The sequence below is a fragment of the Mytilus edulis genome, chromosome 4, assembly GCF_963676685.1.
Source record: "Mytilus edulis chromosome 4, xbMytEdul2.2, whole genome shotgun sequence".
In the NCBI taxonomy this organism is placed as follows: domain Eukaryota; kingdom Metazoa; phylum Mollusca; class Bivalvia; order Mytilida; family Mytilidae; genus Mytilus; species Mytilus edulis.
In genome coordinates this window covers 28,719,111-28,746,960 of record NC_092347.1, presented here as the reverse complement: position 1 = coordinate 28,746,960, position 27,850 = coordinate 28,719,111, and the positions used below count along the sequence as shown (strand labels likewise).

The window sequence follows — 27,850 nt, the reverse complement described above, 5'->3', positions numbered from 1 at the left end:
TTGCAAGGTATGAACATACCTATAGTTATCCTATTACTTATAATAAGAAAGAATTTAACATTACAAAAAAATCTTTGTCATTTGAAACGAGTGACCGGTGAAAAATAATGTTATTCCAATTCTTGAACCAATGCATACAAACATCATATGTCTTCTGTGCATGATTTTATCATTTTTTTTGCATAAATTTTGTATAATCATAATTTTTTTTTCAATCGGTCAGTGTTGTTGTGAAAATATGGCAGGTAATTAAAGGTCGTTTTTTTAAGCCGAAGTTTAACGATTGTCACCTGTTTGTCAACAATCAACAAAAAAGTATGGATATTGAGCATGTGTTTAACATGTACAATCAGATAATTTATTAGTTTATTTTAAGGACATCATGCGTACTGCAATCAGGGGATTTTTACGAAATGGGTCACACTGAGGTCACTTTGCATATGGAAAATTTGTCAGGGAATTGCTTCCTTCCAATTAAAATAAAGTAAACTTCTTCTAAATATGAACAAATTAAAGAATTTTTATCAGAAAAAAAGTATATGTACATAAGTTTTATAATGAAAACTATCCATTGAGTCATAAAAAAACATATGCATTATTTTTTTTAATTTGAGGTTTCTTATGACTAACTTTTTTTTCAAGTAGTCACTGAACCATAAAATGGGGGTCAAGGACATTGGACATGTGACTGACAGTCTTTGAAACATGAGGCATCCCTATACAAAGTATGAAGCATCCAGGTCTTCCACCTTCTAAAACATAAAGCTTTTAAGAATTTAGCTACCGCCGCTGCAGCTGCCGGATCACTATCCCTATGTTGTTCTTTCTGCGACAAAAGTCGCAGGCTCGACAAAAACCGATCAAAACACAAAAAACTTCAACTATAACCACTGAACCATGATATTGAGAACAAGGTCAGATAACAACTGCCAATTGGACATGTACACCTTATAACCATTCCATACACAGAATATAGTAAACCAATTGCTTATACATTTAGTATCCAATATATGGACTTGACCATGAATTTTTAACCTTTTTCACTGATCCATGAAATGAGATTGAGGTCAAGTGTAAACTGTTTGGTGGGCATGAGGACCTTGCAGTGTACGCACATACCAAATAGATTTATCATATTACTCATATTAATAGAGAAATTAACATTACACAAAATATCTAGTTTTTTTTCAAGTAGTCACGGACCATAATGAGGTCAAGAACAATGACATACAGAACTGCATAACATATGGCATCTATTTACAAAGTCTGAAGGATACAAGTATTCTACCTTCCGAATTATAAAGCTTAAATAAGTTATCTAACGCCACTGCAAGATCACTATCCCTGTGTAAATGTCTGTCTGGCATGGTTCATTATTTAATGTTGAGTTTTTTATATCCATTTCTCAAGTACTATTAGCGACAGGACAACTATATTTTGTGAATGGAATGATTATATGTACATGTCTGTCAGGCTTGGCTTATCAACCTCATTTTTTTCAGAGCATTATATGTATGTAATACTTGTACCAGGGGTAGTTAAACCTTTATACTACAGACTTTCAACTTGAATTCAAAAGAACAGGCGAGATATATTTCTGTGCACGGACTCTTATCTGGTTATTGACAGTATACGTAGCAATCATGGCAGTAAGTTATTATAAACACCAATATGGAGCACAGATGCTCATCTTTATTGTACTTCAGATATCAACTTCCATAATATACCGGTACATAAAATCATAAAACATTTCTTGTGTAACAATTCTACTTATAACAAGATAAAACAAACAAGTTGTTTCAAAGGCATGAGTCTTTAATGGACTTGACTTTGGCACTTTTATTTTAAACTGATATTAACTTGTATGTTTTTAAAACAAAACATGATACAATAGCTAAATAAACCATTTAATCTCTTTGAAAACCTTTTCTTCATAAGTGGCATAGCCTACTACTTCTTATTGAGTTATGATTTCCAAAAATTCTATTCAGCACAAAATCACTCAAGATATATTGATTTGATGTGCAAAAACAAGTTTTGTAATAGTATAACCATATCATGATAATAGAAAAATTGTTCAGAATTTGTACTCTTTTTTTGGGTCCTCCACCATAACATTAAATTAAAAAAAAAACATATTTGTACTGGGTTTCTCAACAATGCCTCTATGGTTGATGGTATAGAGATATAAATTGGTTTATTTAGCCAGTGTAAATGATAGCACCTGTCACCAGTGCCGTATCTTGTCTGATGACTAGTTTATATGACAGGATCTCACGTAATGAAAGACAGTTGGTATCCATTGCCAAGGTTCCTTAATAAGCACATAAACATTAGCTGTAACAGATATACACTATATGTACCTATATATCATGAGACAGTCAATCATGGAATGTTTTTTTCTTCATATCAATTCTTCATATCAATCAAGCTTTATATGTTGGAATGTCAAGTAGCTTTCAATTATCTTATTTTCAAGTTTTTAAAATAAAACAATAAATATATTTATACATTTTTGAAACTTTATTGGCAATGATGTTCAAATCCAAAATGTCCCCTATTCTTACTTTGTCCTACAAATGATTACAGAACAATTCTTTTTAATTGGTATAATTAATAAAGACCACACTATAACGATTATATTTCCAGATTAAGATGCACATATTAAGAAACTTTTCATTGACTTTTGTTCCTCTCATCCCTTTGAAATGCATAAAGATGTCAAAACACTTATATTCTAATGCTTGTATAAAGAAACTATATCCATTGATGTGAAATTTTATTACTACAAAGGGGCAAATTTCAATGAACAAAAATTTCCTAGATGTAAAATCATGTCTTACTTGGGTTATTTATGTAAATTAGATTGACTGTCACATGGGTCGGTGATGACTTCGTTTGAACACATTTTGGTATTAGAATGTTTTACCACAAGTCCATCATGATTGATGTTATTTGGGTCTTTCTTAAAATCACACAATTGACATTATATTTTATACAATATGATCATTCTTACTTGGTTGTCAAAATATAGTATGATTATTCAATATGAAAAATTTGCAATACACTTGTTCATTTTATAACAGTACATCATATTTTACACTTCAAAACATATCTAATGTATATGCATTCTCTTTGAAGAGACAGTTTGTGAAAGACGTCTTTAAAAAAAAAAGTTAAATGATTATTTTACGTATGTATCTCCTCTTTATGAACTATGATAGATTACAAACTCTTTCCGTCTTGAGATGTTTGCATCAAATCTCCCATAAAAATAATTTTAAGAATAATCATACTATATTGATGGACAAGCCTATATTTTGTTGATTCATGGGTTGTCTCCCATTGATGTTCTCAGCACCTTGTGCTCCTTTCTAGAGCATATTGGATACATCAAACAATTAAAGCATAAATAAAACAACTATATATACAACATCATGACACATAAGCATATAACATCCAGGAAGGGATTTGTTTGATAAAAATGGTATATTCCTGATATAATAGTTTCCCTGTACATTTTTTATAAGATTGATTTCAAATGCCCTTATCTGATATTGGATAATTCTTATCAGATGACAAAGATAATATATCATTCATTAATTCACATAATCTTTTACGAAGTAAACAAAATGTTTTTAAAATGCACATACACAGTCTTTTAATTCCAACAAGTATAAGTTTCACTATTTCTCTTCCAAATAAATAAATATTTAAAGTGAACTCTTCAGGTTCTGAGCAAAAACATGACCTTCAAATGACATTCTCATTTTCACTTTTATGCTGATACATACATTTGTGGTGGAAGAAAATCAAGTTTGGCAAATATCATGTATATATATGTTAATACAGGTAATAACCAATCTAAAATGAAAGATATATCGTTAAAATTCTGTTATACATTGATTAAGGAAATCTTGTTAACAAACATACTACAGTGATAACAGAGCCAAATAGTTCATGCATATGAAGGACAAGATCACAGTAACCATAATCAGGTCATAAATATGAGAAACAAGCATAGCAATACTACATAGCTATAGAGACAAAAAAAGTTTTCATTTTAAATACTCTTGACTTGGTATAATAAAACTAAGACAAATATGTTAGACAAATGCATGATCCAAACTAATGGTGTTTTTCACAGATGAAAACAATGAGTTTGACCTAAAATTTGACCTCATCTTTTTCTTGAAAAAAATTGTGTGAAAAAAAAGATCTTTTGCAATCAATTAAAAATAAGTATAATAAAAGGCAATACTATATTGTTTACAGGTCTTTTTATAAATTAAATGATGTCAAGTGACTATTTAAAGTTTATTTTGATCCTATTTTTGTTCATATGAGCTGAGATAGGCTCATAGATACTACATTAATTGAATGGTTGATTTAAAGATAATAACAAATATGTATACACACTATTTACACAACATTAAATAACATACATTCCACATAATTAGTTGTTCACATTATAAAGTTTTGTCTAAATTTCCACCACATTAGTAAGTTTGTTTTTACAACCTCTCACACAACATCTTCTTAAGGCTTCATGAATATTTCCTTATTTATCAAATCATCAGAAACTCGACTGTTCAAGGTTTGTCATTGGTATACATTGAATTTGTATAAGATAGCAGTTAATCATTTCCACTCATTATAGCACAAGGTTCTCGGTATACATTGAATTTGTATAAGATAGCAGTTAATCATTTCCACTCATTATAGCACAAGGTTTGTCCTTGGTATACATTGAATTTGTATAAGATAGCAGTTAATCATTTCCACTCATTATAGCACAAGGTTCTCGGTATACATTGAATTTGTATAAGATAGCAGTTAATCATTTCCACTCATTATAGCACAAGGTTTGTCCTTGGTATACATTGAATTTGTATAAGATAGCAGTTAATCATTTCCACTCATTATAGCACAAGGTTTGTCCTTGGTATACATTGAATTTGTATAAGATAGCAGTTAATCATTTCCACTCATTATAGCACAAGGTTCTCGGTATACATTGAATTTGTATAAGATAGCAGTTAATCATTTCCACTCATTATAGCACAAGGTTTGTCCTTGGTATACATTGAATTTGTATAAGATAGCAGTTAATCATTTCCACTCATTATAGCACAAGGTTTGTCCTTGGTATACATTGAATTTGTATAAGATAGCAGTTAATCATTTCCACTCATTATAGCACAAGGTTTGTCCTTGGTATACATTGAATTTGTATAAGATAGCAGTTAATCATTTCCACTCATTATAGCACAAGGTTCTCGGTATACATTGAATTTGTATAAGATAGCAGTTAATCATTTCCACTCATTATAGCACAAGGTTTGTCCTTGGTATACATTGAATTTGTATAAGATAGCAGTTAATCATTTCCACTCATTATAGCACAAGGTTTGTCCTTGGTATACATTGAATTTGTATAAGATAGCAGTTAATCATTTCCACTCATTATAGCACAAGGTTTGTCCTTGGTATACATTGAATTTGTATAAGATAGCAGTTAATCATTTCCACTCATTATAGCACAAGGTTCTCGGTATACATTGAATTTGTATAAGATAGCAGTTAATCATTTCCACTCATTATAGCACAAGGCAAACTATAGAACAAACAAAACTTACAGCACTTTGTATCATAATGCATCAAAAATTTATTTTTCATGAACTTAAAGATTTTTTTTAATGTATCAATAAGTTAGTTTTCTTCCTCAGAACTATTGTAGCTTTTTTTTTCTAATTTTTAGTTTTTTTTCAAACAAATTAGCATTTTGACTACAAAAATTGAGCATCAAAAAGGTTCAAAAAATAAAAAAATGTCTACATCAATGGAAAAATCATACCGTGAAGAAAGAACTGCTAGTTTGATTCACATGGCCATTTAAAATTATTCTTTCATCCATCTTTACTTCCATTTCTTTTGGACAACACCAATATTTTAGTAAGAAAGTGTACTTATTACATACACTCTCAATGTAATATAATACTTAAGAATAAACCTTTTACAGTCAAGTTTCTTCAGGATCTTAATCACAATTTTTATTACAAACATCAGCAAATTGCATGATTGACCAAGGCATGTTTATAACATTTATATAAATTTCTATATATCACCCGTGTATGACATCACATCGTATCAAGTTTGTTACCCGTATTTATAATGATCTTATTTTGACATTATTTATTATGTATTTTACACATCTATAACAAAAGCTATGACTCACTGTCACGATATTAATGACAACAATAAATGTTACTATGGTAATTGTAAACATATATGAGATTCTTATAAGTTAGTAACCAACATACTTATGATCATGAGTGCCATATCAAATAATCGGATTTTCAATGGAATATTTTTCAAATCTTGTCATTATTAAAAAAAAATAGAAACAATTTTCATACTGATAGAAAATAGAAAAATACCAAATTTGTTATATTTTTGGTATTTAACATCATTTTCACATTTTCCAATCCATGTGATTTAAATAATTGTATCAGATTAAATTTCAAATATCTTTCACATCATTCCTTCATTACATATTTCACAGACCTAAGATTACCATTATATTCCCCTCAAAATTTTGGTGTTACTATGGCTTATATATATTCACATTACGTGTTATTCTGAAAAGATTTTACGAACACATATGAACTTCATTTGATATGTTCTTCATCCTTCTTCAGTAAAACTTTTGTACATACATGTTTAAATGGGACTGTTGAATATTTGAGATCATTTAAGGATGAGTCCCACACAAAGTTCTTTGACAATGTTATACATGTATAAAGAAAGACTGTGGTAAAATTCAACTGACTTTGTGATTCATATAACATGTGTGGATTCATATGTAACACATGTGGATTCATATATAACATATGTGGATTCATTATTATAACAAAAATTGAGGTAAATTACTGTAACACTTCACTCACATCATAACCTTAACTTTAACTTTCCAAATAAATCAAAATATAAAAGAAAAGAGAAAGTCATATTTTTCATTCTTAAAATGAAATTACACTAGAACTAAAGTAGCTCTTTAAACCTTTCTTTAAATAAAAAATGTTTCATGATGGAGAAGAAAAAACACCTAATATGAGAATTTCAAGTCAACATCCAAGAGGTTTCAAGCTTGTAATTTCTATCTTGAATACACAATATTTGTTAAAATAATGAAAATTTTAGAATACACAGGTAATTCTCTATAATATAGAACAATAAAAATAAAACAACAAACTTAATAAAAAATAAACGTATTTACATATTTACATCAAGTTGTTAAAACAACATATAGCAGTACTTTTCATATCAGGTTTTCAAAACTGTTAGATTAAATATTTTCCCCAAAATTGTTGCACTCTTTCAACAAGTGTATATATCAATATTTATTCTTTAAGCTTTGCCTAGCTCTGCCATATGTTTTAAATACACTGCTGTCTAAAAATTCTCTCTATATATAGACGTTTACAATGAAATAGTCTTAAATCCAACTACTAACATGAAACATTACTTGATGCTCGTATATTCAAACTTGCAATTGTATATTCTCAAGAAATGAACCCTGTCAGTAATGTGAATAAGAAATCAGAAGAAAATACCTCTGTAGATTAAAAACCTGATATTTTTACGCCTTTAAAAATGCCCACTTTTATAATTATACCAAAGGCTTGCTATATGAATGTGTTGGAACTTTTTGTAAAAATCAACAATATTTGGTCTCTTAGTATATAACATGGACCAAAGTTAACAAAGATGTTTAAATAAATAACAAATTAAATAACAACATTGAGTTAAAAACTTAGATCTTGGTTTTTCTAAATTTTTATTTTTGATTGCACTTGTCCAAGGGAAAACGTAGCTAGTTCTTAACTTGCTGATTTAGCTACTTTTTCATGTTCACCTAAATTGTTGATGAAAGAAATGAATGAAAATATATGTCACTTGAGCAGCAATTCACAAACAAATAATGTAGAAGACAACTTTTTTAAGTTAACTGCACCTATGTTAACAAGGGATGGACTTCTTACAACTCTAATTGCAATTTCCCTCACATATATTAGAAATATACATTATTACGTGTAGAAATCACCTAATTATTCAAAAAGCTGCTTGAGAGCTAACATGAGAAGTCAATTTAAATTTATATGTTAATCCTTTGGATTATTTGCAACATAAAAATGTGTGAGCTACCATGATTTGATATTTTTTCTCCTTGAAAAAAATCAAACGGACGATAAAAAATACATTGACCTAGTTCTTGAATTAAACATAAATATAAAGTCCTTCATTTGTTTCATCAAAGAATATCAATTAATGCTACACAACAATGTAATTAAAATGCACTTTGATGGTGTTTAAAGTTGTAAAATTCTTCAAGCACATAAAATATAGCACAAAATTCACAACAACAGGATATATAGGAGTAAAACATCAGAATCTTAGATTATAAAATAAAAATAATCGTTTGTGTCTTTATCCCACCATTTCTTGTGGTCTTAAGATGTATCACAATATATTGCACTCAGATCTATTTCTATAATTGGCACGTATGGTTCTATATCACATGACCTCATACTTAAAGATCACAAAATGTCTATCACATTATTTTGATAATATGTCGTTTAAATATAATTTAAAAACCTTTGCCATATTCTAACATTCTTCATACTGATAAAAATTAAACAAAATAGTATAAATATCAAAAGTTCTTTGAGTCAACACTTTTATAAAGACTACTGGAATGATCTTTTAGTACAATAAATACGGCAAGAATTGACTAGAACTACATTAAACGTATAAGCACTATAATAGATGGTTAGCAAAATACTTTTTGATTCTGATGGTGTCCTTATATATGATTTTCATACAATCAATAAACACTGACCAAAGTGAGAACAGCTATAAGTTTAAACATGCAATTTTATAAACCATTTCTGACATTAAAAGGCTAAACTGAGAGGTATCAATAGATTTGACAACATAGAAACGATAATATAATTCCTATTTTGCTTTGATTAAACATCGCTTTCCTTAATCAGACTTCAGTGTGATGGTATAAAACTCTACTCAACAGTGTTATATAATTTACCACCAATGATATCGTTACAGGCATCATTAATTTCAAGATTGTCATATTTCTTATAGCTTTGGTAAACCTTTTCTACGAAAAATCAGTGTATGTTTAACTTTTGTCAGAACTATTATTTAATATTATATTATTATTCATTAAGTTTATCTAAATTTTAAATCACAATCTTTTCCATTTGAGTAACTTAAATATTACTTTGATGCAATACTTCAAACATCAATAATTCAACAGACAAGCAATGAGCTTATTTGACATCTAAAAGATAACTTTTTATCTGAAAAATATCAATGAAAAACATATCAATTAAAAAGAAGACATAGTTTTATATACTGTTACAATAGGCAGACTTAAATATTCAAAATGGGAAAAAAATATTTCATGTTATACAGATAAAGAGAAATTTTCCAAATTCAGCCATTTCAATGATATTTTCTTTAAGTGCTTGCTGTTGGTGGTCACTTTTGTTGCTGGTCAGACAGTAAGATCTCAATGTAGGCCAGTTCAGCGTCTGCTTGAGCATCAAATACTGCTAATGGTAGTTCACTATCGTCTTTTGGATACCAAGGCCATTGTAAGCTGTTGGACACCTGTGCAAAAGACAAGATATTTTAATTAAAACAAATATATAAATTATATTTCTTCATGTTTTTTTTCAGTGTTCATACATTTGTTTGTTACTACTTTGGAGGTCTTATCGAACAAATCATCCTCTTTTTTGGCCATCACATTTTTAACTGTATAAAATAATTTTTTAACCTTAAAGTCATATGAAACAAGTGACTGGTGAAAAATAATATTTATCAAATTCTTGAACCAATGCATGTATATATCATAAACTTAGTCTTCTGTGCACAATTTTATCATTTTTTACGCAAAGATATCGTTTAATCGTCAATTTTTTTTCTCTGTCTGTTATGATTTAGCAAATATGGCAGCTCATTAATTGCCATGTTTTGAAGCCGAAGTTTAAAGAGTGTCACCTTATAGTAAACAATCAAGAAAAGAGTATGGATATTGAACACGTGTATAACATATACAATCAGATAATAGTTTATTTTAATGACAGATCCACGTGTATTGCTATCACTGGAGTTTGACAATAAGAGTCATGCTAAGGTCACCTGCATATACAGAAAATATGTTGTCGAATTGCTTCCTAAAAGCAAGCAATTAAAATAAAGTAAACTTCTTCTAAATGTGGACAAATTAACGAATTTTCTTCAGAAAAAAGAATATGTAGTACATAAGTTTTATAATGAAAACTATCCATTTAAATATAAAAATCATATCTGCATCATTTTTTTTAATTTGAGGTTTCATACGACCAGTGTTCTCCCCAGAAATTTTGGATAGCATCACATTTTGCGTAAAAAAAAATAACTGTATTTTTAGCTCACCTGGCCCGAAGGGCCAAGTGAGCTATTCCCATCACTTTGCGTCCGGCGTCCGTCGTCGTCCGTCGTCGTCCGTCGTCCGTCGTCGTTAACTTTTACAAAAATCTTCTCCTCTGAAACTACTGGGCCAAATCAAACCAAACTTGGCCACAATCATCATTGGGGTATCTAGTTTAAAAAATGTGTGGCGTGACCCGGTCAACCAACCAAGATGGCCGCCACAGCTAAAAATAGAACATAGGGGTAAAATGCAGTTTTTGGCTTATAACTCAAAAACCAAAGCATTTAGAGCAAATCTGACATGGGGTAAAAATGTTTATCAGGTCAAGATCTATCTGCCCTGAAATTTTCAGATGAATCGGTCAATCGGTTGTTGGGTTGCTGCCCCTGAATTGGTAATTTTGAGGAAATTTTGCTGTTTTTGGTTATTATCTTGAATATTATTATAGATAGAGGTAAACTGTAAACAGCAATAATGTTCAGCAAAGTAAGATCTACAAATAAGTCAACATGACCAAAATGGTCAGTTGACCCGTTTAGGAGTTATTGCCCTTTATAGTCAATTTTTAACCATTTTTCGTTAATTAAAGTAATCTTTTACAAAAATCTTCTCCTCTGAAACTACTGGGCCAAATTAATCCAAACTTGGCCACAATCATCTTTGGGGTATCTAGTTTAAAAAATGTGTGGCATGAATTGGTCAACCAACCAAGATGGCCGCCACGGCTAAAAATAGAACAAATGGGTAAAATGCAGTTTTTGGCTTATAACTCAAAAACCAAAGCATTTTGAGGAAATCTGACAGGGATAAAAATGTTTATCAGGTCAAGATCTATCTGCCCTGAAATTTTCAGATGAATCGGTCAATCGGTTGTTGGGTTGCTGCCCCTGAATTGGTAATTTTGAGGAAATTTTGCTGTTTTTGGTTATTATCTTGAATATTATTATAGATAGAGATAAACTGTAAACAGCAATAATGTTCAGCAAAGTAAGATCTACAAATAAGTCAACATGACCAAAATGGTCAGTTGACCCGTTTAGGAGTTATTGCCCTTTATAGTCAATTTTTAACCATTTTTCGTTAATTAAAGTAATCTTTTACAAAAATCTTCTCCTCTGAAACTACTGGGCCAAATTAATCCAAACTTGGCCACAATCATCTTTGGGGTATCTAGTTTAAAAAATGTGTGGCATGACCTGGTCAACCAACCAAGATGGCCGCCACCGCTAAAAATAGAACATAGGGGTAAAATGCAGTTTTTGGCTTATAACTCAAAAACCAAAGCATTTTGAGGAAATCTGACATGGAATAAAAATGTTTATCAGGTCAAGATCTATCTGCCCTGAAATTTTCAGATGAATCGGTCAATCGGTTGTTGGGTTGCTGCCCCTGAGTTGGTAATTTTGAGGAAATTTTGCTGTTTTTGGTTATTATCTTGAATATTATTATAGATAGAGATAAATTGAAACAGCAATAATGTTCAGCAAAGTAAGATCTACAAATAAGTCAACATGACCAAAATGGTCAGTTGACCCCTTAAGGAGTTATTGCCCTTTATAGTCAATTTTTAACAATTTTCATTAATTTGGTAAATTTATGTAAATTTTTACCAAATATAGTTCTCTGTTACTAATGGGCAAAGTTCATTATAGATATGATTGTAAGAAGCAAAATCGTTCAGTAAAGAAAGAACTTCAAACACATCACCATCACCAAAATACAATTTTGTCATGAATCCATTTGGGTCCTTTGTTTAATATGCACATAGACCAAGGTGAGCGACACAGGCTCTTTAGAGCCTCTAGTTTTTAATGTCATTTGTCGCGTCGCGTTGATGCTCTATTTCCTTTATATGTTTTAGTTTATATTGTTCAATTCATAACTGAGAATACAATTAAACTATAACCACAAAAACAGTTGTTTCAGTTTATGTTTTCTTTATTCATTTATAGTTACAGAATTATTTTTTTCCTTTTGTGCCAAATAAAAATAAATATGTGGTTTCAGTTACCCAACAATAAGTCAAATGAATGAATGGTTCATTATAGTGCAACCTGTATATATATACAAAACTAAATATCTAGTACACAAAATTAACTATTTTTTATATTATATTAAGTAAAGATAAAGTAGCAAAAAAAAAATCAATTTTAAAACTTTTTTTTATCATGTTTATGAAATTCATTGTTTCATGGCACTCAATGAATTAGTCCCAGTTGTTTATCTTTACATCAAAATGATATGTATTTTTAACAAAGTTATCTAACAAATAGTCTGTTAATACGTAGTTTTCTCTCTTGGTATATTTTTTCTGTCTACTGTTCATCTGTTGTCATTATCGTGAATATGCGGATTTTTGTCATATCTGGTCCGGTTCCTATCCGTAGTTTGCACAAAAATGTGCAATGGCGGCCGTAGAAAAATTTACGAAAATGAGTCTGAGAATAAACATTGTTTGACAAGAGATTGTGAATGAATAAGACGCTTTTAATGCATTAAATTGATTAAACATAAACTTAAGCCAATTATGATAACTTTTTAAAGATTTATTAAACTTATTTTAGCTCTAAACCAAAATTCTCGCTCTCGAAAACGGAAGAGAAAGAAAGTAATTTTTGGAGAGTTGCACAAATAAACGACCTTTTAAAAAAAATAATCGTTTCAATCTTTAAAATTTCGTAATACAAAACGTAGATTTCGAATTGTTTTGTGATTGCATTTTTCCATGTCGAAATTGGTGATTGGAGACACGTGACGTGGTATTAGTCATGTCACAAGTGTCAGCTTGGGATATTCGCATCCAAACAGTTATCACCCTGAGGGCAATTAACACCTAGCTATTTAATCTTTTAATTGCCTTTAGTGTCCGACTTAAAGGGATTACAATTAAAGGTGATATAATTTTTATGATCATAATAGATAATAGATGAAAGTTCAAAATTGAAGACAAGTAAAATAGCATCTTCAAAATAATTATAGCGTCGCGGGAATAATTATAGCGTCGCGGGAATTATTATAGCATCACGGTGGAAAAATATAGCGTCGCGGTACCGCGACGCTAAAACGGCCTGGGGAGAACACTGACGACTTTAAAATAATGGACATAAAACTGTCCATTATACATGTATAACTGAGTCTTTTATTTTGGTCAATAGAACAATACTTTTTTAACATCTTCTACTGATTTATCACATCATTTGTTTGTACATTGTACATACATGTGCACAGTTGAACACTGTCAATTAGTTTAATTTTGTAAGTACCTTTACAAAAAAAAACTTACCAAGGCCACTACATACATGTATTTGTATAATAAAAGAATTTTTTGTACAACTGCTCGTGATTTTATTCACATCAATTCCTATTTAAACCTTAATTGTGTACTGATCAAAAGATGATCTTGGATATGCTCCATGTGAACATGAAATCTATATAAAATTGATACATACACTGAGTACAAAATCATCATCCACATAAGCATATCGAGCAGGTGTTTCTTCATCTTCATCCAAAGTGGCAATACATGACAGAGGAATATCAAATTTCTTCAACTGCTCACCGCGTAGTCTGGCAATAGCCATTATATCGTCATCCAAAATCTCATACCCTACAATACAGAATATAAAGTTATAAATTCAATTTATCTACTAGAAAGACTCAAGAGATTTCAAGTTGAAATTTTCAACACAGTTTGATCAAACATTCAGGAATTAATATGTGTAACAAAAATGTTTAACAGAACAATAATCTTTCAAACATGTGTCAAAGTAGTGAATCTAGTTAAAGTCATATGAAACAAGTGACTGGTGAAAGAAATTTTAATCTAAAGTTACTTTAGTTGTGTTTGCTAAAGTTTTAATAGATTGTCTTGTCTTGCATAAATCTTTAAAAGTGACAATGAAGTTAAAAAGGTAAAATCTAATATCTTAATTGAAAACAAACCAAGCAAGGTAAATTCTTCAAGTTTGGTACATCTCCATGCCAACATAACAAATGTGTCTTCTTCCATGTGACTAAAGTATGGAATAGGAAAGCCATCATTCAAACCATCAATGATGTAAATAGATCTCAGGGTGTCTTTGTAATGGGATGAAAAATAATTGATGGCTGATGGATTGAGATCTGTACAGAACATTTGTCTAAAACATGTTAGAGGTAAGGCTGGCTGTAGGATGTCTAGAAGGCCTTGTACGCCATCATAGGAATGAATCAAGTTGACAGTCACCTCCAGCTTTGGGCAGTTCTTCCTGACTGCTATCCATGAGTAGTTTGTTACTTTCTCATGCTCTGAGTCAATTCCATGAACGTTGACAACTAAGGTCTCTAGTTTGTTTTTACAGCCTGAACTAAATGCTGAGAGGAGTTCATTACTCATATGATCATAGTCAACACTGAGATGTCTCAAGGCTGTGAATGTAAGGAATTGTGAGGCACTGAGATCAATAATACCATAGTTCTCTGAATCTTCTTTAATGCTGGCAATGTGCAGACTTTCTAACATACGTGAGCAGTTTCTTCCAAGTAAGTCAAGGATAATACTGGAATGTTCTAGTAACTCTTCTGCGAATCCCATGGAAAAGTGTTTAAGTTTTCTGCTGTTCTTTATAATACTTTCAATGCAGTCTAAAAACCTGAAAACAAACAAAAGTATATCATATTTGTAGAATTTTTTAATTGACTTACATGACTTAAGCTTTGCTTTATCTTTACTTCATCAAAATGGTCAAAAATAAGCACAATTTAAAATAACTGGCAAATGATATAATATTCCACTGTTTCTCCTGTTGTCATTAGGTATGAAAATCAATGTATCAAGTTGCTGTTTTTTCTCTGACTGATATACAATGAACAAAACAAGCATTCTGAGACCCCTCCTGGTTAAAATTCATTGTACTAGAATAAAATGCTAACCTGATCTACATGCATCATTTGTCATGGTGTAAACTATATTACAAATTTCAAGTCAATTTTAAGCATGACAAAAAGTTGGGAAAACTGATTATTAGAGTGATTTTTCTATGTCCAAGGTCCATAACTCTACACAAAATCATTAGATTGGCACAAAATTTTAACTTGATCTATAACTTGTAACGATAAAACTTTATACCAATTATCAAATCAATAAATCTTCAAGCATGAAAAAAAGTGTGGAAAACTGATTTGCCGGACTGACAGATGGAGTCTACATTTGTACTATATGGAAAGGGACTAATAATGTACATGATACTCTTCATGTTGGATTCTTTAGAAAACTATAAAGAGTGAAAGCTAATACAGGGGGAGGGCCAAAGAGGATTCCCCCCTCCTTTATGAAGCTTCCTGGTGGTGTTATAGAGTTTTTAGTTTTTCCCCTAATGAATTGATGGTTTCTTTCCACTTTCCCTATCACCATGTCATTACATGTATTTAAGATGCGCTATATTCAGCAGCTAGCTGTCGGTAGTGCTATAAACAAGATTCTTTTGATTTAAAATGATCACACAAACTTAAGGAAAGTGAAACAACTTTTATCATGTTTATTTAAGAACCATGTTTTTATTCTTATTAAAGTTTTCATAGCCTGGTATACAATGTAATGGGTCTCAATGGGGTCTAATTAGGGTGCAATTTTTTTGTAAGCGTGACATGTGAAAGTCAAATTGTTGTGTGAAGTCTAGCGGGACACAGGAAATTACAATCAAAGTGCTGGATAGCACCTGTGGAAAGTTTGCAATGGTACATTTAGATTGTAAATGTGTAGATTGCATGGTTAACCTTTTGGAAAAAAAAACTTTATCAAGAAATAATTGTAACAGGATATCGATGCTGCTTGGAAGTCTCCCAAACAAAGCTCTCAAAATTAGTAATTCCAACGGTCGCCTGACATTTGACAAAGTCCATTACAAATTGGTCTGGTCTAGTAAAGTGTTAATATGCACAAGTGATGTATGTCATTCAAATCTTCTTGAAATCATGTACAGTAATATTCATGATTTATGGGTGGGGATCTAGACAGTTTACAAGTTCTCAAACAGGCAGGAGGTAGGGGTAAGAGTGACCCTAAGGGACCAGCCTTTTATTTCATCTGATTTGTTTTATTATTCCGTACAAGAATATATGTGGTTTCAGTGTGGGGATTTCAACAGTTTTCAGTTTTCGAAAAGAAGGGGCCTGGGGGTGGATCTTGACTATTTACAAGTTCTCAAAACAAGATGGGGTGGGGTGACACTGAAGGAGTCTCCTTATATTTCATTTTATTTGTTTCGTTGTTCCATACAAAAATATATATGGTTTATGGGTGGGGATCTCAACCGTTTAAAAGTTCTCAAACAACAAGGGGGTGGGGCTGACCCAACAGGACTTCCAATTTATTACATTTGATTTGTTTTGTTGTCCCATACAAAAATATATATGGTTTAGGGGTGGGGATTTTGACTGTTTACAAGTTCTCAAACAACAAGGGGGTGGGTGTGACCCCAGGGGACTCACCTTTTATTTCATTTGATTTGTTTTATTGTACGGTATAAGAATATATATAATTTTTTTTTTTTTTATGATATATATATGGTTTAGGGGTGGGGATCATGACTGTTTTGAATTTCTCAAACATGAGGGGCTGGGTTGGGTGACCCCATGGACTCAACCTAAATTTAATTTGATTTATTTTATGGTCCTGTGATCATTACTGAAAACCATGTGTGTCCGTCACTTACTGTTTTCAAGTTATAGTCATTTGAAAATTAAAAAAAAAGTCCCATAGGATTCTACAGTAATTTACTCCCTTCTGTTGGCCCCTCAAAATACACCTAAATAGACCCAAAGAAGAAAAATAATAAGAACTGAGCAAAAACTTTTTTTATGAGTCTATATAGCAAGTAGTATAATTGGCTAAGTATTCAGTATAGTGTTGTTAGTGTGTGACAACATGTATGATTTTAAAAGTAGCTGTTTCAATCTTAATAACATGATTTTCTGAAAGGAGAATGATTCTAGTTTAGGGTTTTACATGTAAAAAGATAGTTATTTAGTCAGAAAACATAAAATTAGACCTAAATAGCATGTTGGACAGAGGTTATGTTGGACGTAACAGGACATTGAAAAATTGAATATTTTCCTTTTATATGAAGGCCTAGTTAATAAATATATCAATTTTTCTCTTGACAGTTCATAAGATCTTCAATTAAAGTATATCATTTTGTTAAATTTTTCAAAAACTAACTTATAAGTTGGAAAAATCTTAAAATATGTCGGACAAACGGGGACATTTTTGGATGAGAATTTGTTCCATTTGCATCATTGAAAGTCAAAAACAAAATCAAAACTATGCTGTTTATACTAATATCTACAGCTGGTGTTCCTCAGCAAGAGGTAAAATGGTTCATTATTAAATAAATGGATAAAACAAAACCATAAAAAACTGTAGGACAAACATAGGACAGATTATATTCCCTGTCGGACAAACATAGGACAGAATTCATTAATTTACTGATCCTAATGGGAATTTAAAAATGGGCACCTCTTAAGAAGAGACTAGGAAGGGTCTGAGAACTATTTTTTAGTTTATGTGGACTTGTTAGTTGTTAACAAGGTTCTTTTTACTTTTAAAAAGCTGTTACGTCCGACATTAGAAGATTTTGTCCTACGGTTCGTCCAACAGAAAATTAATGGACTCTTGTTACGTCCTAATTTTCAAAATTATGTCAAATTTAGACTGTCAACAGTTTAAAACCTCTTTATTTTTCATTTATATGGTAGTATTTAAGGTTAAGTAATTGTCAAAGTAGAAGCGAAATTGATTCTGTGACTTGTGGTAGCCATTTTAGAGAATATCTTGGATGTTGGACGTAACATTTTTTTGGACAAATGTTGGATGTAACTTCCATCTCTTGGTTGGACAGAAAGAGTGTTCACCCCTTCAATGTCGTTGACCTCAAGTAAAAAGGAACAGTTGACAGCAATACCGTATGCACATCGTGATTGTAGTAAAATTTGTTGTCATAAACATTAAAAAAAACTTAAACTGAGTTGGCAACTTGCAAATGAAAATTGAAATGTTCGCCCGTAACGGTTGGACAGATTTTTCAAGAGTAAACTTTAATGACAATTCCTGAAAAAAATAAAACTTTCTGCTGTAACTTCATGATGAATTATCACATTTTAGTTAATAAGCTCAAGCCTCAAGATATTTTGTGCATTTAATTGCCCTCTATTGTTACATAACTTATATTTCAGTTTCACATAGGAAGAAGACAGAAAATGTTAGTCCAACAACATGACCATTTAAAATTGTTTTTAATCCTTATTTTTCGATGATTTTTCATGTTTTAGTGTCCTTAACCTTGCCAACCCTATTGCTTTACCTGAAAATCCTTTTTACCTAGTTGCCATTCATACAAAAAGGTTAATAAAACAATTTTGATTTTGGGTCATTCGACCATGTCACAAAATAAGCATGCAAAAAATAGGGAATTCAACACTTCATTTATAAAATACTTTATTCAACAATAAACTTTTCATATGAGACTGTTTATTTTATCTCTTCATCATGCAGTGAATTGATTAGCTACCTGCATTAAAACTCAAAATAATTTAAAATATGAAAAAAATGCATTTTTCTGGGACACCCATTGAAACAGCACTTTACTGAATACTTAGCCAATTACGAAATTTGTTATAATCCCATTTTGTAATGCCGAATATGTAAAAGACCGAGTTTATTATAGTCCGAGGTTGTTTTGGGCCGAGATTAGGTGAGATACCATGATAATTTCGATACTCTTTGGCTTTTACGTATTGAATAAACATTTGCAAAAATCGTAGTCAGCGTCGAAAATTTAAATGTTCATTCATGAAATATTTTAAACACGGTATTAATTTTCTTTTCAACCGGAGGAAGGTAGGAGACCTTTGAAAACAGGATTATAGTACTCCCGTCTGGAGGCACACATATATGGATCTGACACGTCTGGAGAATACCGATAAAAGCATAATGTAGAAACTGCTGTCTCATGTGTGTATTGATTATACTTTCCGCGAAGCGCAGATCTGCCAAGTATTATTTGTTCGCCATTTTCAAAATGAAGTTGAGTTATTTGATTTATCGATAAAAATTCAGTATATTTTAATTCAAGCTGCAGTATGCCATCAAAATAGGAAAGCTCAAAATTTCATAAGCATCTTTCTATTATTAGTTTTCAAACACCAGTTCTACATTATCTAGGAGTAGGACACACTTCCTAAAGTAAGATAACCTGTCACTTCCGGTTAGAGGCCGATGACTTACACGTAAGAAACTTACCAAAAAAATGAGAATTGCTTTCATACATAGTGTTAGTGGGATACGGGAATCTGACAAAACAGAGGGGGGGTAGGAGGGGGTCCAATCCCGAAATCCCGAGCTTATTTTTGCTTAATCCCGATTTCCCGGGCCTAATTTGACCATATCCCGAAATCCTGATAAAATGACATGCTTTTTTGGCAAAAACATTGATAAATGATTGTATACTGAACTATACTGTTCAATTAAACCAATCATTCAGTTTGTTGTGTAGATTTCCTGTATCTTACATATTATTAACATATTAAACTAGTGAGTCTAGTTTAAAACAATTAATATATTTTATATGGAGACTGACACATTCAAAAAATTAGAAGACACTTTCACAATGATTAATATAGATAGGCTAGTTTGAGTTTAAATACCGGTAAGATAATTTAGTCAGTTACCTAATTGAAGTATGATAGAATATGTTATTACTCTACTTTACTCTGCAGCCTTTTTGTGTTCCATCCGCAGTATCAAGTAGTTGCGTGTATACAATGAATTCAATGTTTTTTTTCGGTGTTTGTTTTGGTAATTCTTTATTTGTGTCTTTCCGTTTAAAATTTCTGACATGAATTCAATATGGAACCTCTTTTGCTCTGCATGTGGTACATTATGATCTTTACCGCAGTTGCTGACATTATTCTGTAAATAACTTTGTAGTGCTTCGAAATTTAAGATTGTGAAACACCAAATTAAACAATTTTTGGGGTAGTCAAAATCAGACACTTTTTGTTTAAGATTAGTATTCAAAAACATAGATCTTTGAATACTAATCTTATGCTAACACACCTAGTTTAATCCGATTCTTGTTTTGTTCTTGTGTAATCGTGTCCAGATTTACTATTTTGTAATCAAAAAGGGTTGATCATACTTGTTAAAAGTAAAAACCTGAAGAATGTTAAATAGATACTTGCATACTATGTTTTTTGGTGGTGTCTTTAAATAAGAGTCCCGATAGATGAAAATCCCGAATTCCCGGACGTAAATACCCGTAAATCCCATATCTCGATTAAACTAAATCCCGAAGTTAAAAAAGCTCTTTCCCGAAATCCCGAACTTAAAAAGTGACAATCCCGTAGTCCCGATAAAGGTCCTACCCCCCCTCAAAACAGTAAGCGTGATCCGGGATCAGAACCCCAAATGTAAATAAGGGATGTTTTGAGAAAAGTTAACTAACTAATTTTTAGAGATGGCTAGCCATGTCTGTGGACTGGGTAGATACATTTCGGACTATTACTACATGTACCAATTCAATCCAACATATTTTTATGGTCTGGTGGTGGTTCTCCTAGAAAGGAGGAATATGTGGAAATTATGGCCATTACTGGCAGTTGGCATTATTCCTATCTTGAGGGTTATTCACTTTTGTTGTGGAAGAAAAATAACGTCTTGCTAGTTTAGATGCTTTATGATCGTAAGATAAAAGATATACGTAACAATAACGTTACGTTACATTAACAATAGTGTGCGCGAAAGTACGGGAAACAATTACATAAGAAAACGATCTAAAGTCTCTTGGCCTATATTCACGACATTCTGGGGGCCTCAAAATGCATAAGAAATAAAATTATGTTAAATGATAAATAATTAAAACTTTAAAGTTCTATAAATGGATCACATTGAAAGTTTTTTTGTAATTTCACGTTACGTTAACTGTCCTTCACAAAAATCCTATAACAGTTACTATAGTTCTAATGGATATAACTTCACAATTGGTCGTGTTGTAACTAGTCCTCTAGAAGTCCGTACTTTTGCTGCTCGAATAAAACCATCTCCTCCTTTGATGACGTCTTCTATTGTTCCTAATCTCCATAAAAGTCGTGGCGATTCACTTCCTAGTTGAACTACATCACCGATGTTTACTTGTCCAGTATGTTTTCCAGAGGCTCGGTGATATTCACGTAATCCGGTAAGATATTCATTAGACCAGCGTTTTGCGAAATGGTCTAATAAGAGTCCTTTTCTCTCAAATAGTTTGTTGGCTGTGATCGTATCAAGTTCTTGAATATTCGCGTTGTGTTTGTCGTTGTGCATCTCTGTGGTCGTAATAATCCTCCCGTGTAAAAGATGAGACGGCGTCAAGGGTTCGGGATCTCTTATATCTGAAGATATATATGTAAGTGGGCGATTGTTTATAATAGTTTCAATTTCAGTGAGTATTGTTGTCAAAGATTGTTCGCTGACGAGTGCTTTACCAAATACTTTCTTTAATGTCATTTTCGTTAAGCCAATTAGACGTTCCCACCATCCGCCATACCACGGCGCTCCTTTCGGAATGAATTTCCAGTTGATATGTAAATTCAGCTGACTTTGAAGTGCATTTGATGCGGCTACAAATGTAGGCGCGTTATCAGAATAAATAGTTTGTGGTGTTCCTTTTCGACTGATAAAACGTCTAAATGCTAGGATAAAAGTGTTCAATGACAAATCAGGTACAAGTTCCAAATGTATAGCTCGTATACATGCACATGTGAATAAACATATATATACCTTTCGCGGTTGTGTTGATGTATCTTTGATGTGTAGAGGTCCGGCAAAATCTATCCCAGTTGTGCAAAATGGTATGGTGTCTTTTACTCGATCTTTTGGTAGTGGTGGTGGTTCCGGGCTGTTATACGGTTTACCAATTATTTTTTGGCACTGTATGCATTTACGTAAGACACTGTTCACACTTTGTCGAATTGCTGGTATCCAGTAAGATTGCCTTATATGTGTTATTGTCTGACCGACTCCTGTATGTAGATTTCTTAGATGTGCGTCCATAATGACAAAATCTGTAAGTTTGTGGTTCTTTGGTAGTAAAATAGGAAACTTCGCGTTTTCTTCTATATATGAATTTTGTATTCTGCCTTTACATCGTATGATTACATTTTCATCCAAATATAAACGTAATTGTTGTACAAGCGATAGTGATTTAACTTTCGGGTTTAACGAAATATGTTCTAACTCTTTCACGAACCTGTCTTGCTGTGTATCTTTGATCCATAAATTCATAGCTAATGAAATTTCCTCTTTTGTTAGACTTGTTCTTAGGTTCCTGTCACCTTGTGAACTCCGTAGTCGATATGGACGTTTTTTCTGGCAGTTCTTAACGAATTTCAAGACGTATCCAGTTACACTTAAAAGTCTATTTAGATCAGAATACCTGTTCATGTCTATGATTTGTGATATTCGCTGCGGATCACTTGGTATATTATCGTCACTTCTGTGTGTCTTTGGTCCGGTGATATTAGATAGCTGAGTGCTTATTTCCACATGTCGTGTCCACGTAGGCCATTTACACTCGTCCGTTAACCACTGGGGTCCATTCATCCATAATCTCGAATCTTCAAATTGCGATGCAGTCAATCCACGTGTTTGTAAGTCAGCTGGGTTCATTTCTGTGGGTACATATTTCCATTCATGAGTTTCAGTTAGTTCTTTAATTTCACTAACACGATTTTTTACAAACTTGTTTAATGATTTCGATGAGGTGAGCCAATGTAGAACTATTTGGCTATCGCTCCAAAATACTGCTCTTTTGATTCCTAAGTTTTTGATTACATCTTTTGAGAGTCGTGCTCCAATCACTGCAGCCATTAATTCTAATTTTGGTAGAGTTATTAATTTTAACGGTGCAACACGGTTCTTCGCGATAACAAGTGTCGACCCTGTGCCTTTACTCAAGTAAACGGAAGCTCCGTATGCTTTCTGACTTGCATCAACAAAAATGTGTAGAGTAGACTCGCTAGTTTCTTCGTCCTCGTTTGCAAAATAGTATCTCTGTATTTGAAGTTTCGTAGTTATCTGTAAGATGTCATTCTTCACATCGGTCCATTCGTTTTCAATTTCTTTTGGTAGTGTCTCGTCCCATGCATATCCTTTTTTCCAAAGGTCTTGAATAAGTGTTTTTGCTCTAATTGTTATCGGTCCGAGTAGTCCTAACGGGTCATATATAGCGGAAGACTGTCTCAAAAGTTCACGTTTTGTCAACTGTGTGTCCATCTTTAATTGTTTTGTTTCGGCAAAGCTGATTGTATCTGATTCTGCATCCCAGCGCATTCCCAATATTTTTGTCTCCTTGTCTGAATCCAATACTTTTTCTGATAGGGCTAAATCTCTGAGTTTGTCGCTGTTGGACATCCATGACCGTAAATTGAAGCCTCCCTGTTTTAGCAATTCTCTGGATTCATTGAAGTATTTAATTGCGGCTTCTTCTGAGTCCATGCTAGATAGTATATTGTCAACATATAGATCTTCTTGTAGAATTGAAGCTACTTTGCTCGGATTCATGGATAAATGTTTCAGTAATGTTGCGTTTAAAATAAACGGCGAACACGTTGCTCCAAAAAGAACAACTTTGAATCTGTACATAATCAACTCACTTGTTGGGTCATTTGAATCGGACAACCAAAAGAAACGTGTGGCGTCTCGGTCTTCATTGTCAAGTCTTACTTGTAAAAATGCTTTTTCTATGTCCGTTGTGATGCCATATTTTCCTAATCTAAATCTTGTAAGAATGCTTGTCAACTTATTTAAAATGGGTGGTGCTGAAGATAGGCAGTCATTAAGGCTGGGTAAATCTGGATTTCCATGGCAACTGCAGTCATATACAATCCTAATAGGGGTCGTGTTTGAATCTTTCTTAACGGGATGGTGTGGTATGTAGTGGATTCTTCCATGCTCGCGATCTATTTCTGTAATGGGTACCTTTTCTATGAAGTCTTTCATCTCCTGTTCTTTGATAATCTTGTCGTATAGATTTAACATATCCGGATCTTTAGCCAACCTATCTATAATATTCTGGGTCCTCCTTCTTGCTATATATTCATTAGTGGGTAACTCGGGATGATCTGGTTTCCATGGTAGTTTTGCGACATATTTATTTTCCTTAAATGTTATGCTAGAGTTTTGGTACTCAAGCATTAGGTTTTGTACATTTTTTGTGTTTTCATCAGAATCCGCCTCTAATCCGCTCGACTCAATTTCCCAAAATTTCTGTAAATCGCACTCCTCGGGTTTGTGCGCAACTAAGACATTCATCATCGTAGAGTTCCATTGTTGAGTGTTGATATCTGTGTTCAGTGGTCCTGATAGCAAATAGCCTATTTTAGATTTAACAGCTGTTGGTCCGTCACCTCGAATAATTTCATCTTGTACTAAAGACCAGTAGTAGTCTGCTCCAACGAGAAGTGAAATGGAAAACTTTTCATCCTGCGTGACTGGGTGGGCAAGTTGTAATCCTCGTAAATAGGACAAGCTGTTAATGTTTACCCGTTTCTTCATATGTATCGGTGCGGCAATTTTTGGAACAATAATTACTTCCATTGGAATTCTTTCTTTTCTTTCGGTCTCAATGGATAATGTTGCTTTCTCCAGGTTGCGTACATCACCTTCTTTCCCGCCAAATGCAGAAATTTGCATGCTTACTATACCAGTTGGTTTGATATGGAGTTTCTCTACTAGTTCTTGAGAAATAAATGAATTCTGGGCGCCTTCATCGAGTAGAATGTTAGTCATAACACTTTCATCATGGTACCATACGGGCGCTACGGCGGTTTTCAATAGAATTTCGGTATGTGCTGTAACTGCAGAATGCATAGCGGCGCTCTTTGTTTCTGTAGTACTTTGGAGCTCTTCGTTGACAGGTTTTGTTACGGCTTTATTTTCATTTAGTAAATTATTACGGCAGATGCTACTGTGATGTTTCTTACTGCAATTTCGGCAACTGTATTTTGACATGCATTCCGAAACCTTGTGATTACCGAAACAGTTAAAGCAAACTCGTTTTTCCTTTACGATTTGGGTGCGGGCGTTTATATCGGTGATCTTTGTACATTCATTTGGGTGATGCGGGTTTTGACAAAACAAACACGGCCTTTTAGTCTTAACGGAACTATTGTTGTTACTATCTTTAGACCCTGTTGACTTCCATCTTTTATTTGTAGTTTCTGTCACGAACGATGCGGTGGGGATAATATCGGTTTCAATAGGATTGGCGTTAGCGGCCTCTTGGATACAAATTTCTTTCTTTATTGCTTTGCGTAAACTTGAAATATCCCAATCATCATTACCGTGGTCTCGAGTAATGTTTTGTCTGACAAAACATGGAAGCTTGTTGAGTATTAGTGGTATTAATAGGCTTCCGTACGATTCCTGATGTCGACCCATTCCTTCTAGTTCACGTATATTACTTTCTATTGTGTCACTGAACGATTTCAGTCCCCTAATTCCGGGCGTTGGTGCAGGCAAATTTAGCAAATTTTGCATGTATGCGTTTACTATTTTGTGTTGTTGGCCAAATCTCTCGTGTAGAATTTGTATTGCTTGATTATAGTTTGTATTAGTCATTTGCATTCCCGAAATACACTGGCTAGCTTCTCCATAAAGTTGCGATTTTAAATAATTAAATCGTTGCACGTCACTCAATGAAGGATTTTCATGTACGGAATTATTATAGGAATCCCAAAAGGCTGACCATTCCAATAGATTTCCGCCGAAAGTTGGCAAGTTGAGTTTAGGCAATTTGTTATAATGACTTGACACTGTGGAGGTAGGCATGCTTGACTGGCTTAGGCTTGTTTGCTCCGAGTTGAAAATTATCTGGTTAGAATGATCTTGCACGCTGGGGTTATTGCATATAAAATCTGATGCATTAGGGTTAAGAGCTGATTGATTTTTAGACTGACTAACACTTACTTCTTTTATGAACTTTTCAATTTTCGTTATTCCAATTTGAATCTCTAACTCGTATCTGTCAACTTCTTCAATTTCTTCGTCGAGGTCTTCTTCTTCTTCAATAGATTCTAGAATCTTCTCATTGAGGTCAGACAATGTCTTCTTCTTGGTTTTAATAAGCTCCATCATGGATCTGAGGTTGACAACATCTTGTTGCGGTTCTTCTGTCGGGTCTGCTTTTTTCAGTAGTTTTATTACTGCTCGTCTATGTGCGGCTCGTACTGTTTTGAGTTTCGAACTCATCTCTAGTTGTGGTTTTTCGTCACGGCACCAATATCTTGAGGGTTATTCACTTTTGTTGTGGAAGAAAAATAACGTCTTGCTAGTTTAGATGCTTTATGATCGTAAGATAAAAGATATACGTAACAATAACGTTACGTTACATTAACAATAGTGTGCGCGAAAGTACGGGAAACAATTACATAAGAAAACGATCTAAAGTCTCTTGGCCTATATTCACGACAATTCCCATTAAATTTAATGCTAAAAATGTTTTAAAAAATGAATTTAAGTCATTAAAGTGTCACAATTTCAAAAAGTTTATCAACATATGTCCAAGCACATGCTTTTGTTTACAGTTATGATCTAAACTTAAAATACATTTGATTGGATGGATTACTATTTAAAGGTCACAGCTGGTATTTGTAAATATTTACGTCATGGCGCTTACCTGTCAATAAAATACGTCGATTGCGTATCAGGCCATTCAATATGACAACTTGAAGGCAACAACGAAAAACTTGTGAGATTCTTATTACCACAGAGTACATCTAAGATCTGTGAGCATTCACGAACTTCTTTGTGGTTGTGGGAGTCAAAATTTATAACCACTTGTCTGACGAATCTCCCACATCTGTCTGTCAAAAACTTCGTCCTCTGTCTGTCTGAATAACTTGTTCTAAAATTAATCTTCTGCCAAAATAATGGATGAAATAGACAGTTCCTCCATCTTTTACAACTTGATGAAGCGTTCAGTCTATCTTTATGCGAAAGGTAGGATAAAATATCCACAATAAGGACACTGGGCAACGAGCTCCAGTTTGGTCTCGCTGCCATCTTCGAAACTTGCAAAATACGTCAGATCACGTGATATTATGTTTAGGTTACATTCGGAAGTATTCGGGTTTTATCAAAATAAATTCACTTAAAAAAAATACCGCGAAAATATGAAAAATTTACTGAGCACTGACATTTTACCTATTAGTGGTAGCTACCATTGAATTTTTGGTGGGGGGTATTTAGAATGAAATTTGAAAAGGCAGGACAGGAGTTTTGAGTGAGAGAAAAAAAGCATTAGACACTTTGCAAAAAAAACCAAGGATGTCAAT

General features: G+C 32.8%; 1 protein-coding gene across 1 annotated transcript; it reads right to left on the bottom strand.

Annotated features, from left to right (window-relative positions):
* Nucleotides 1–1,672: 1,672 nt before the first annotated feature.
* Nucleotides 1,673–27,614, bottom strand: LOC139519368 (F-box only protein 33-like). Its single transcript, XM_071311379.1, has 4 exons — nucleotides 27,193–27,614; nucleotides 14,444–15,132; nucleotides 13,951–14,108; nucleotides 1,673–9,693 (listed from the first exon to the last, which is right to left on the bottom strand). Exons 1-4 carry the CDS (start codon nucleotides 27,576–27,578, stop codon nucleotides 9,562–9,564), a joined length of 1,365 nt encoding a protein of 454 aa, XP_071167480.1. The 5' UTR covers nucleotides 27,579–27,614; the 3' UTR covers nucleotides 1,673–9,561.
* Nucleotides 27,615–27,850: the final 236 nt, after the last annotated feature.